General features: G+C 40.3%; 1 protein-coding gene across 1 annotated transcript in view; it reads right to left on the bottom strand.

Annotated features, from left to right (window-relative positions):
- Window positions 1-1,089: 1,089 nt before the first annotated feature.
- KIAA0753 (KIAA0753 ortholog) overlaps window positions 1,090-13,344 on the bottom strand; it is a 61,791-nt gene continuing 49,536 nt past the window's right edge. Inside the window, exons 17-19 of the mRNA XM_006899802.1 lie at window positions 9,896-10,016; window positions 9,224-9,448; window positions 1,090-1,207 (exon numbers count right to left, since the gene is read on the bottom strand). Coding sequence (XP_006899864.1) covers window positions 1,090-1,207; window positions 9,224-9,448; window positions 9,896-10,016 — 464 coding nt within the window. The remainder of the gene's footprint in view (window positions 1,208-9,223; window positions 9,449-9,895; window positions 10,017-13,344) is intronic.

The following is a 13,344-nucleotide window of genomic DNA, read 5'->3' as shown; positions in this document are numbered from 1 at the left end:
ATGACAACACTACAAGGATTCCCATCACCCCACGGGGCAGGTTCCCATCACTCAATCTTCACTCAATCTCTCTCAAGCCTGAGGCAAAAAATCGGGAGGACATTTTTTTCCAGGCAGTGGCCTATTTTTAATGCACATTTCGTTTTTCAACTTAATTGTTTCTCTTGGTAAAATAGGAATAGAAGACATTTGAAGGACCACGCTATTACAGTTCTTGAGTTTCCTGTCTCTGAGGAGTCTCAGAGGAACTCCTGGCGTCTGGACGCACTCTCTTCCCCCCCATGAGGTGCTTTCACCGGATGGAAACAGAGAACAGCCACTTGTGACTTCAGGAGATGCAAGGCCTGGTCCTCTTCTCAGGTCCTCAGAATCTCTCAGAATTTGGAGACAGTTTTGTTAACCAAAATATTCCAACCCACAATGAGACAACATTGGGGAACTAAATATGTGCAAGACTACTCAGGAATTAAACATTCGAGAAATGTGTGTGTTTAATGTGTGTACTAGTCAATTTCCATTTTCAATGGAGCAGGGACCTGTAGCAGTTTAGCGAATGTCTGTACCGGACACGGGTCTGTAAGCCAGCAGATGAAGGCAGGTCTCCTGACAGGAAACCATTGGATCAGAAGCATGAGCCTGGTGGCAGGACCAGGTAACTACTTAGATTTGTCGGCATCTGTGCCACCCATGGGTTCAACAGCAACCTGAATCCCTTTGTGAAACACATTTTTATTGTAGGTGAGCAGGTCGATCACTTTCCCAAGTATTCTGATCATTAAACTGAGCCAGAAAAAACATAATATTTCAATAGGAAAATTACACATTCAGAAAATATATTGTCATAATCAATTCACATTTCCTGGGCGCTAATGAATGTAACACAACCGGTCATAAACTACCAGAACCACTGCTAGGACAATTGGAAAATGCAGACCGAGGATGCCATCAGTGGCATTGCCTTCCTTCCAGTGGGCAGCACCTTCTGGACCTGGACGGGTAGCTGAGGAGAAAGAGTTCCTGTGGCAAAAACAGGGTGGTGCTGCCCTTCTCCAGGGCGACAGGGTGACAAGGCCCCTCCTTGGACAGCCATTAAGTAGCAGCCTCTAAGAATTCTGAGGTGAACACAGCTTCTGCATAATCTTCACATACATCCTGAAGTTCAGCAGCCACGGCCCCCAGGGCTTCATCTACCAGCTCTTCAGAAAAGCTGGAAGACAAACAACATAGCTAAAGGCATGCACCACCAAGAATGGAGCCATCTCTGTACTCAGCAAGCCATTCTACAAAATGTAAATGGAAATGCAAAAGGCCAAACACAGTAAAAAATATTACTGAAAGAGAAAAACAAAGTGAGAGAGGCTCTACTGCACATTAAGACTGTCATGCTTAGATCCTCAATCCTGCTGGAGGAAAGAGCCTGGAATACCCAGGACGGTCCTCATTTTCCATACATTAAAGCAGAGAGGAGCTAGCTGCACCCCACTCCAGAGTCGCTGATGAAGAGGAAGGGGTGCAAGCTTGCTCTGTGGAAGCAAAGTAGGTAATCTGAATCTGTGTTCTTTCTCACATGCTTACACAACTTTTCTTTTCCCTGGAACATCTTGAAAATTACTTTTATGACCTTAAATTTTTTAAAAGCTCAGGTAACACCCCCTTGCTTTGGGCCTGATGTTTCCATAAATTAACATTCTAGATGTATGTTTGGAACAAATGCTAGAGAGGGGTTCTCAAAAAGCTGTGATGGCTTTGTCCCATTACTGCTGATGTTACCTTTGATTGTCTGGTTAAGGTTATGTCTGCCAGGTTTTCCCTTTGTTATTAATTTTTATAGTATTATAGAGCAATACTGTGAGACAATGTAAATACCCTGCCTTTCTCATTAAACGTGTCTAGCTATTTCCATGACAGTTGCCTTCTGCATTTAAGTCTTTCTACATCTAACAGTTGACATTCTGCAATGAGATTTTCCTCTGCCTCATTTAGTGATGCATTACTTTGTCAGGTTTTCCTTACATATTCTTATTTTGTCCATCAATTTATAATCTGTCACTATGTACACTTTGACACAATGATTGTTCCAGATCTGGCTAAAAGGAGTCCCTTCAAACTGGCTCATGAGTCCTGCTGACATGACCGCATCATTCTTCGAGTTCTCCTTTTCTGGGACAGCATGAGTCTCAATGCTGGTATTAGCTGTTTTTCAAAGGAGCCCTGGTACCATTTTCTGGAGAATAAAATTTAGAAACCCAAACTTGAATACTAGCTGTGCTCACAACTACTGGTGCCACTGCTGCTAACAAATGAACAAACCCCCAAACCTTAAATGTCAGACACACATCTTCAACTCTAGTGTGACAGAGCATTCACTCTAGTTTCCTCCAGAATTATTCAAAATTTGTTTACTTATCTGATAACTCTCATGTTACCAGTAGTCAGGAAATTAAAAGATGAATAGCATTGGGAAGTCTGCTGTGAGGGACCTCTCTAAGCGATGAGGAGCAATAATGTCAGTCTAGAGACTAAGGTGCATTCGATCCAACCTACGGGCTTCACAATTACATGCACAGAGAGCTGGACAATGGCTGACAGGAGAAGGACTGACACCTTTGAATCGTAGTGCTGGAGGAAAGTATTGCATATACCATGGATCACCAAGAGAACAAACAAGTTTGTCTTAGAGAGAGTGAAACCAAGTTTCTTCTCAAAGGCAAGGATTTTGAAGCCCTGTCTCACATACTTCAGGCATGAGGCCAGGAGGGATCAGTCCTTGGAGAAATGGGAAAAGGTATGTTGGAGACAGTGAGACTGGCTCAGGACAGGGCAGGGTTCAAAGCTATTGCGCATAGAGCTGCTATGTCACAGGTGACTCGATGGCATATAACAACAACTACATACACCAGGAACTCTGTTTGCTTAGTGGAAAGGAATTGTGCTGTGAAGGCTAAGGTAAGCAATTCAAATGCACCAGCTACCCTGCTGAAGTTACAGCCTCTGAAAATCCACTGGAAGGTCCAGTATGGGTTGGATCTTACTTGATGGTACACAACAACAACAAAAATAGAGTAGCTTTAGCTAACACATACCACAAGGAAAAGAGTAAAATAACTCGAGTTCAGTACATCCTAGAATTCTTGTCTTTAGTCAAAGTAAAATTACTGTGCTCAAAGCCTAGATAATCTTGACCATGATCAAATAGGTTATGTATCTGAAATACAGTTAGGTTCATCATTTGAGTTGTATTCCTATTCCAATTCAGGGTTTTCTCATCTTTTTTAACAGGGGTCAGTGTATAGAGGACAAATAGGTCTATCCTGCATTAGGTAAAAACAGGTTGTTCCTCGGAGGCAAAAATTTTAAAAGTTCATTTCACATACTTTGGAGTATACTGTCAAAAAGGAGCGGTTCTTGAAAAGACCTGGAATTGACACAGTGACTGTGGCAATGGGGTCAGATGTGTCAGAGGCAGTGAGAGTGGCTCAGGACAGGCAAGGCTCATTGTTCTTGGGTTCACTGTGAGTCACAGTCCACAACAGCACACAACACCACCACCACCTTCCAAAAAGTCCAAACTACATGAAGTATCCTCCCTCTATTTGTTCTAACCTGTTCCCACTTGAGTTTGTTTTTTTGCTAATCTGACAAATTTTTTGCTTTAATTGGCCATGTACAGGCAGTTCACAAACAAGAGCCATTCCTGTGTCTTTATAGGTGAATCGAAACAGGTACACAAGGATCGAGGTAGCCTTGTTGTTTTATGTGCCATCAAGGAGCCAGTGACTCATGACGACCCTATGTACAATAGCTCTGAACCCTGCCCTGTCCAGAGCCAGTCTCTCACACACTCAACATGCCTACACCTACCGCCTTTACACCAATTACTGTATCAATCCATCTTACCTAGGGTCTTTCTCTCCACACTGACCCTCCACTCTTCTGAGCACAATGTCCTTCTCCAAGGACTGACCCCTCTTGGCCTTACTTTAGTGTAACGCACGAAAGATTTTCAATGATTTAAAAGCTGCACATGCAGTAAATTAAGGTGAATGTGATAAAAAAATCATTTGCAAGTAAGAGTTGGTTCAAAAATTTCAATGTGAGGGCAAATTTACATTACATCACAAGGCAAATAAGGAACTGTCCATCAGTCAAATGTGTGTAACTGAACGGGCAGCATTTCCATTTATTATAATATAAAATTTTTAAAATTCTGCAATATTACTAAATACTTTATATTTGTCTATTCTCTTTTATCTAATTTTTTACCATTACAATACTATTAGTATAGATTTACAATTTTTTTTATCACCCTTTAAAATACCTTACCCATAACTACAACAAGCATCTTTGATGTCTTTGGCTTAAAGTCTAACAGTGATATTCTTATCATCATCCCACACAACGTAAGAACTTTACAATGCAAACCCCAATTATCCAATTCCTGACTTACATTCTTCTGCTATCACATTTTCCTTTACTTACACACACACACCACGCCTACAAGGCACCACCACTAATGTTTCGTAGTCAATACCCATTTATCTACACATTTGCCTTTCCCCTCCCCTCCCTTTATCCCTTCCTATATTTGACCTTCCACCTGGGTCCATGTCTGAAGACACTTTTCCACTATTTCCTGTAGCAAAGGTTCACTGGTAGTAATCTTCCTCAGCTTTGCTCCAGATTCCTTCTTGAAAGGTATTTTCATTGACTTTAGTAGCCTAGACAGGGAATTCTTTCTCAACACATTAGCAGACATGCCAGGACTCCTAGTTTCATGATTTTGGTTTCTCTTTTTGCTTCCTTGAGCTCACTTTAAGGGTTTGCTTGTCCTTGATTTTTCAAAGAGGCTTCTGCCATGTTCCTGTCATTGATGCTCAAGCTTCATTTTCATTACATGCCTGTTACTGGTCATTTAATCATCTTTTTTGTCTAGAGACTAAAGGTCTTCTGGGGAAATTTTCCTATAGATTTTTCTGTGACAACTTTTAATTGTCTTTTTCCATATCTGAAACTTACTCAGATGGTGGGTCTCCTAGAACACCTGTCTGATATGGAAGCATTTCCTCCTGTATGATGCTTTGTTTTACCTTTCTGAGTGTTCCTATTTTAAAAAAAGTAACTTTCAAAGAGTAAAAACACTTATTAAAAATATGACAGCTGAAAAAAAAAACCACTAGAGGGATTAAAAATGTCTGAGCTCTCAGCTAGGTAGCTGTATTCCAAATACCCTGGCAGACATCAATGAGTGATGCCAGTTTTCCACTGGTTTACTGAGTGAAGCAAGTGGTAGAAACAGAATAATTGAGAATCGAAACAATGAGCAATGAGAGTGTGAAGTCTCTACCCTTTGCCGGGAACAAAGTGACAACTCCCCTTCCATCCTTACAAGAATAGGAAGGAATATTCTTAGAAAAACAAACAAAAACCCCAACCCAGTAATTTTATATCAGGCAAATTATCAATCAAGGATGAAGGTAGAATAAAGACATTTTCAAACATGTAAGTCTTAAGAAATATCCTCCAACACACAGAGCAGGATATGTGCTGTCAAAACAAGATAGTAATTCAACAAGTAGGAAGAGGAGAACACGAGAAGATAAGGAACAGGGTCCCGGAGGGAAGCATCTGACACCTAGGGCAAGAAGTCCTAGAATTTGATTCCTGCAGCAAATCTGGAGAGCAGCAGGCAAGGATTTGGGAGGCCAGGGACAAACAGGAGGGGAAATGGGTTTGGATTGTAAGGAAATCATACTGAGAGGTTGCTGAGCCTGTGGGGGCAAAGTTAATAATAATAGTAAGTACACAAAAGAACAAGAAAACAACAGGCAACTGTTAATCCCTGGAAATTTGTAAAACTCTGGCTCAATGAAAAAGTTCTTCTCTGTAATAAGTAATATTTGAATACTGCTTTATATACAAATTGGAGTACGACCATATTTGAAAATAAAAGTGGGGAAAAAAGGAAATGGAGTGTGTGAGATAGAGTGCTTACAAATAGAAACTTAAAATCTAATGTTCAAAATGTAAATTATGTGCATGTTGCTGTTGTTGATTGCCTCCGAGTCAAGCACGACTCATAGTGACTCTATGAACAAAAGGTTTGAAGCCCTTCTACAATTACTGACATTTATCAAAGTTCATACTTTCCGGAGACATGTTGTTTAGGAAGTTGATGCCACTCCTGCTTCCAAACCTGTCATAGTATGTTATTGTTGTTATGTGCCATTGAGTTGCCTGTGATACACAGCAACGTACAAAAGGTCTGAACCCTTCCCTGTCCTGAGCCATTCTCACTTATTCTGACACATCAACCCCCACTGCCTCAGTCACTGTATCAATTCATCTCAACTGAGGTCTTCCTCTCCTGAGCAAGATGACCTACTCCAATGACTGATCTCTCCTGGCTACATGCCCAAAGTAAGTGAGGCAGAGTTTCAAAATTCTAGCCTCCAAGGAGACACTTGATTTCACCCTCTCCAAGACAGACTGAGTTGTTTTACGGACATACATAAATAAACACTAGAAATCAGAAGGTAAATAACAGAGTAGCTAAGAGAATGAAATGTGGTTGTCCTTGTGGAATAGGTTGCGATATTTTCAAAGAGGAAAGAACTTGCTAGTTTCACCTATCTGACCTTTTAAAAATCATCTCCATGTACTACTTTGATAAAAATCTATTTTAGTGAGTTTCTTTTTCAACAGATTAGTAATAGTATTAATAGTAACACAAGTATTTAAAAAGCACCTTCCTAGAGGATAGACTCACTAACTGCAAGACATACACAGACAACTAAAAAGACAACCTGAGTCCTTCAAGCCCTCTCAGTTACTGTACCCCCTGTGAAATTAAAATGAAGTGCCTGGAAAGTCTAGTTTTTGCTTTCTTCTCCAACTCGTGTTCACAGCCTCTCCTAGAGGCTCTTTTGCATTAAATATTTCTAATGACACCCATGTTGTTGTTATGTGCCGTCGAGTCGTTTCTGACTCATAGCGACCCTATGCACAATAGCCCTAAATCCTGCGCCAACCACACCGCCTCTGACACACCCATCCCGATTACCCCAGTCACCAAATCAATCCATCTCATAGAGGGTCTTCCCCTCCTGCGCCGTCCCTCAACCCTCCCAAGCATGATGTCCCTCCTCCAAGGACCCGTCCCTCCTGGCAACATGTCCAAAGTATGTCAGACGAAGCCCCAGAATCCTTGCCTCCAAGGAGTAGCTTGGTTTAATCCTCTCCAAGATGAATCTGTTTGTTTTCCTGGCAGCCCATGGTACATTCAGTACCCTTCTCCAGCACCACAGCTCAAAAGCATCCACTCTCCTTCTGTCCTCCCTAGTCACTGTCCAACTCTCTGATGCATAACAAGCGATTGCAAATACCATGGCCTGTATCAGGCGCACCTTAGTCTCCAGAGAGACACTGTTGCTCCTGAGTCCAATTTTTAAAGAATGGGAAGAGATATATAGCTTGTTAGTACTCTGTACATAAAAGGGTCACTATACACTTCAAATATTCAGCAGCAATAGGATATGGGTTTGGAACTCTTTTAAGGGTGGTAATCCACAGCCTGTCTCTCTCTCTGTGTCATCCAGGTTTCTTAGGCTGTATATCTCATAGAGGATTTCTCTTGTACCATCACTAGTAAATCTGAACTACCAGAAAAAGCATGGCCCTTCTCTTAGATTACTGCAACTGACTATAGACTATGCCACCATTAACCCACTGTATGAAGGGGTAAAAGAAAACACAGCAACATCAAAAGGTTTGTTCATACATTCAAAGCCTACTTCAAACTATGAAGAATGCATGATCATGACTGTTTCCTGCTCATCAATGTTCCTGATGAGTCACAGCCCTTGCTAAGAGTAAAATGAAGTCCCCCTGAGTTGAGTACTGAGCCTCTGGAAGGGCTCCTGGGGAGCAAAGCCTGCAGAGGGCTCCTCTGGATGCTGACACCGGTACTGTTTTACAGGCTCCTATAGCTGACAAAAAGGCAGTTAAGCAGGGGAATACTATTCATTAGCCTGAAAGCAAATATTTTAATTCCAGGGCCCTAATGCATTACAAGTCATTCTTGCCACTGAGGAGCACTTCAGCTATCCTCTGGGCAGCCCATGGTATATATTTACCATTCTTCATCAGTATCTTAACTTAAAGTCAGTAATGCCTCCTTGGTCTTCCTCACTCATTGTTCAACCTTCAAATTTCCATGCAGTGGAAAATGTCATCACTTGGGTCTAATAGACCCTAGTCTCTAAAGTAACATCCGTGCTCAGTAGCATTTTAAAAAGGTTCTTGACAGCCTATCTGACCAATACAATGTGTCAATTTCTTAACTGTTATTTTCATGGATGGTGACCATGGAGTCAAATAAAGTGACACACCTGACCTCAGTCTTTTCTCCCTCTATTATGATGTTATCTACTGGTCATTTTGTGAGGATTTTATTAATGTTGAAATTTAATCCAAAAAAGGAAGAAACCTGTAATCTACTTTAGGTAGTGTGTTGAGTCCTCTTCCTTTTCAATATGTAAGACTATGCCATCTGTGTACTGTAGGTCATTGGTGAGTCTTCCTCCAATCTTGACACTACATTCTTCAACATATAGTCTATTTTCTTTGGTTACCTGCACAGCACACAGACTGAATAGATATGGACAACAGAAACAAGCCTTATGTACACCTTTGCTGATTTTACACCATCTTTCTGTTCTGTTTAAATGACTGTGTTTTGGTCTTTGTACAGGCTCCTCATGAGCACAATGAGCCCAGCACAGAATGAGGGTGACAAGAGGATCGGGCAGGGCTTCTGCTGTAACAAGGTCACTATGAGACAGTCAACCTTAAAACAATAAAGCACAAAGAAAGATATGGGAGTGCCTGGATGGTGCAAGTGGGTAAGTGCTGGGCTGTCAGCAAAAGGGTTGGCAATTTGAACACAACTAGAAGCAACTTAGAAGAAAGGTCTGACAACCTACTTCAAAAAAAAAAAAAATTCAATAAATAAAAACCACACGCTAAAATGTCTATGGAATGCAGGATTTTCACATACATGGTTCCAGGACATCAGGAATCCGGTATGACTCAACAACTGGTTCTGATATTTTTAAAGTATGACATGAGACTTTGCCACTGTGTTAGACAGTTTCCCAAATGAGTTTAATATTTGGAACTTGGCTCCTGAACAGATTCAAAAAAGGGCATATAAGATTTTACTGACCTTTCAGCTAGTAGCCATGGGTTGAAAGAACCAACAGCCTCGTGAGAAATCATCCTGAGGTAATGCTCAAAGTGACTGCAGTACTCACTAATGCTGTGCAGCATGGGTGGGGGGACCATGAGGAACACCTTGCCCTCGCTGTGCTGAGCCGCTTGTGGGAGAGCAAGAGGGGAAGTGTCTGCTTTATTCACTCTCTCTTCTGTTCCCATACTTTCATCCAGGGAACTGAAAATACGTAAAAATGGTAAAAGCAGTCAAAACAATCTGGAAGTAAAGGTAACTGCTCAGTCATCCTAGTTTGGAAACAAAAGGGTTAGCCTCATTTCTTTCTTTGAACAGAACTCAACATCCCACAACCACTTAATAGTTTTACTTCTTTATCAAGCTAACCTCTGACATGGAACGAATTTTTGTCCCCACAGACAGATACTATCATCATCATTATCAGCAAAACCATATGTAAGCAACAAAAAAATGTTACTGATTACAGAAAGACTTCTTAAGCTATCATGTACTCAATGGCCATCTAACAAATATGTTATTTTACAGAGCTAGCTGATTATTTGGCGTTTGATAAGATCACCCAAAACAGTTGATGTGACTTGTGGGAAATGAAGAAATTAAAAATTCAAAGGTAACTAACTGCAAGAAATCAGTCTGAGTACCACTTACTTGTCATTCCAAGGCCGTTCTAACACAATGTTCACAGTTGGGGATTTGTGATCTGCCATCTTTGTGATCGTGATAGGATGTGGAGACAAAGGCCTTTCACTCATTGTTTGATCTTTTTGGTCTAGAAAAGAAGAGGCACAAAATGAAATGACTACATACAGAGAGAAGTTCTAGTGACCAGATTACCTACAAGTGGGTTAACACAAGAATGTCTTAAGCATATGCATTTAAGCTATTAAATAAATTCATAGCAATTCAATGGCAAAAAAAGAAGAAAAAAAAAAGCTCCTGCTTTAAACAAAAAGATGAAGTAAAGTTAAACAGAAAGCTAAATAGGAATTGGTCTTAAGAAATAAATGGAACAGAAGAAAAAGAATCCACCACATGAATAAAGAACAAGAATCAAATGATTCTATCAATGGATGCAGAAAAGACCTTTTGTTGAAATTCAATACCCTTTCATGATTGAAACACTCAACAAGAATGGAGGGGCAGGGAGGAAAATGTGCATTAATGAATAAATGAAAACGCAACCTTTCTGTAAGCCTATTAAAACTACAATGGAAAAACCCAAACACAACCCTCAACAAAATGGGAATTAAAAAAAATTTCTTCAACATAGTGAAGAGCCAACATCATTAGCAAAGGAGAAAGAATAATCCCTCTTGCTAACAGGGACCAGGCAAAGATGCCCACTATCACAACTACTATTCAGTATTATATGGGATGTACTAGCTAGGAATATAAGGCAATTAAAGAAAATAAACATCATCCAAATTGGCAAAGTAATAAAACTAGTGCTACACACAGAAAGGTATGATAATGTACATAGAAAACCCCAAGGACTCAACAAAAACCTGCTGGAACTAGTAGACCAATTTGACAGAGTGGCAGGAAACAAGATCAAAATACAAAAATCAGCTGAATTTCGTTATAACAACCAAGAAAGCACAGAAAAGCAAATGAAGAAAGCAATACCATTTACAATAGCCAACCACAAGATGAACTGCTTAGGAATAAACACAAATACAGACACAAAAGACTTTGTAAGGAAAACTATAAAACATTACTTAAACAGTGAGACCTAATTAAATGGGAAAATAATTGCTCTCTCTCCATGAATAGGAAGACTTAACACTGAAAATGACAAAGCTACCAAAATCAATCTATATGGTTCAACGGAATGCCAATATAGTAACAAATACAACACAAAATCAAACTCATTTTTTAAAGAGATAGAAAAGGGAATTTGCTGTTTTGATTGCAAACAGGAGAGATCCTGAACAGGAAAAGCTCTTCTGAAAAAGAAAAGAGGCATCATACTCCCCCATCTCAAACCTAATATACAGCTGTAATAACAAAAACAACACAGTACTGGTAGAAAAACAGAGACTGATGGACTAGAATCAAGAAGCCAGAAATCAACCCATCTACTTATAGTCAACTGATATTTGAGAGGAAACAAAACTCATCAAATGAGGAAACAAAAGTCTCTCTAACAAATGGTGCTGCCAAAACCAGACATTTATCTACAGAAAACAGATACAAGATCCATGTCTCATATTATATGTAAAACCCAAATTAAAGTGGATGAAAGATGTAGGGGTAAAATCCCAAACCATAATCATTAGAGACAATATAGGAGCCCTAGGTGCATGGCATGAATAGGCCTGCAAACAGTCAAAAATGTACAAAAAGAGGGTAAAAAAAATCAATGAATTAGGCCTTTTAAAAATAAAATACGCATCAAAACCTTGGCAAAGACATTTCAGACAAAAGAATCCTAAGTAAAATTTACAGATTACTACAATGTTTCGTAAGAAAGACTTGGAAAGCCAATTACAAAATGGGGAAAACACTCTTCACAAAAGATGGCAACTGGATGGTAAAAAACATACGAGGAAACCTTCAAAACCACTAATATTCACAAATCAAAACAATGAGATACCATCTAAACGTAACAACAATACCAAAGTTATAGGACAATAAACAATAAATGCTGGTAAGGGTGTGGATTCTAGAACTCTCACGTATTGCTGAGATTTTAAGATGGTACACTACTATGGAAGGCAGTTTGGTGTTTCCTCAAAAAATTTGAAAATAGATTATCCCATATGACCTAGATAGTCCACTATTAGGAATATATCCCAAGGAAATCAGTAGCAAGAACAGTCAAAATGCCCATCATCAAACAAATGTATAGAAAAGCTGGTATACGCACACAGTGGAATCCTATGCAACAATGAACAACAAAGCATACAAAAAATATGGGAAAGTAAAGGGCATTAGGTTGGATGAAATAACTCAGTCACAAAAGGACAAATACTGCGTAAGACTACTATTGTGAAAATAGGAAGGTAACTGAGATGTAGGTGGGGGATTGGAGAACAGAAATAGAATGTGTAGACAATGACTATTTTAAGTACCAGGACAAGGGAGGAGCAACCTGGGAAGAACAGAGAAGGATAACAGAGTTACTGAAACTAGCAAATAGGTACAGTATATGTATAATTGTTCAAAAGGCAAAGGGGAGAAAGGAGTAGTAAGGAGAAGAAATCTCTAAGACAGCAGACATTGGGGGCGGATGTAAATGAATAGGCAAGGTGCAATGTGGTCTTGATGAGTTGGGGACATAACAGTCATGGATCAATCATATTTACACAAAATTCAATGTATAGATATGATTGTATAAAACAAAATGTACTTGAACGAAATGTGTATGTTGCATAAATGTGAATGATTATATAAACACATGTAAATGAGACAAATAATGCATATGAACTATTCTATGTTGTTGTTTAATGCCGTCGAGTCGTAGACGACTCATAGTGACCATATGAACGAACAGCCTGAGCACTGTTCGTACATAGAGTTTCCAGAGGCAAGCCATTTTGGAAGTGGATGCCGCTCCTGCTTCCAGGCTTGATTTAGTCGGGAAGCTTCAGCCAACACTGTCCACCATGGGTGCCCATTACCACGATTGGCACATCACTGTCACAGGATTCAGCATCACAGCAACCACGAGTTACCTCTTACAGCAACGCACAGACCAGTGCTATAACACCTAGAAGAATGTTTGACAGGAAGACAATTTGAACCTAGCCCTCGGGCCCTTCGGGCTTAAGGCCACCTCCTGGTTCAAACCCTAGGCCCAGGGTGGCTAGCCTCACTCGGGCACAAAGCAAACCTGGAATCGTGGCGAGCTTTTGGAGTCGACTGCTTTTCCGGGAATGTGTTTGACCTGCAGGTTTGCTCTGTCCCTGGAGTGAGGTTAGCCAGCCTGGGCCTAGGGTTTGAACCAGGAGGCAGCCTTAAGCCCAAGGCAGCTGGGAATTATTGTATACAAACCAGTTAATTAAAAAAAGGGAAGGGAGCTCTGGTGGCCTAGTGGCAAGAAGCTGCAACTACAATCCCAGAGGTGCACGGTTCGAATCCACCAGATGCTCTGC

Source organism: Elephantulus edwardii, unplaced genomic scaffold, assembly GCF_000299155.1.
Source record: "Elephantulus edwardii isolate Elephantulus edwardi_28Jun2011 unplaced genomic scaffold, EleEdw1.0 scaffold00267, whole genome shotgun sequence".
Classification (NCBI taxonomy): domain Eukaryota; kingdom Metazoa; phylum Chordata; class Mammalia; order Macroscelidea; family Macroscelididae; genus Elephantulus; species Elephantulus edwardii.
This window is presented reverse-complemented; position numbering and strand designations above follow the sequence as displayed.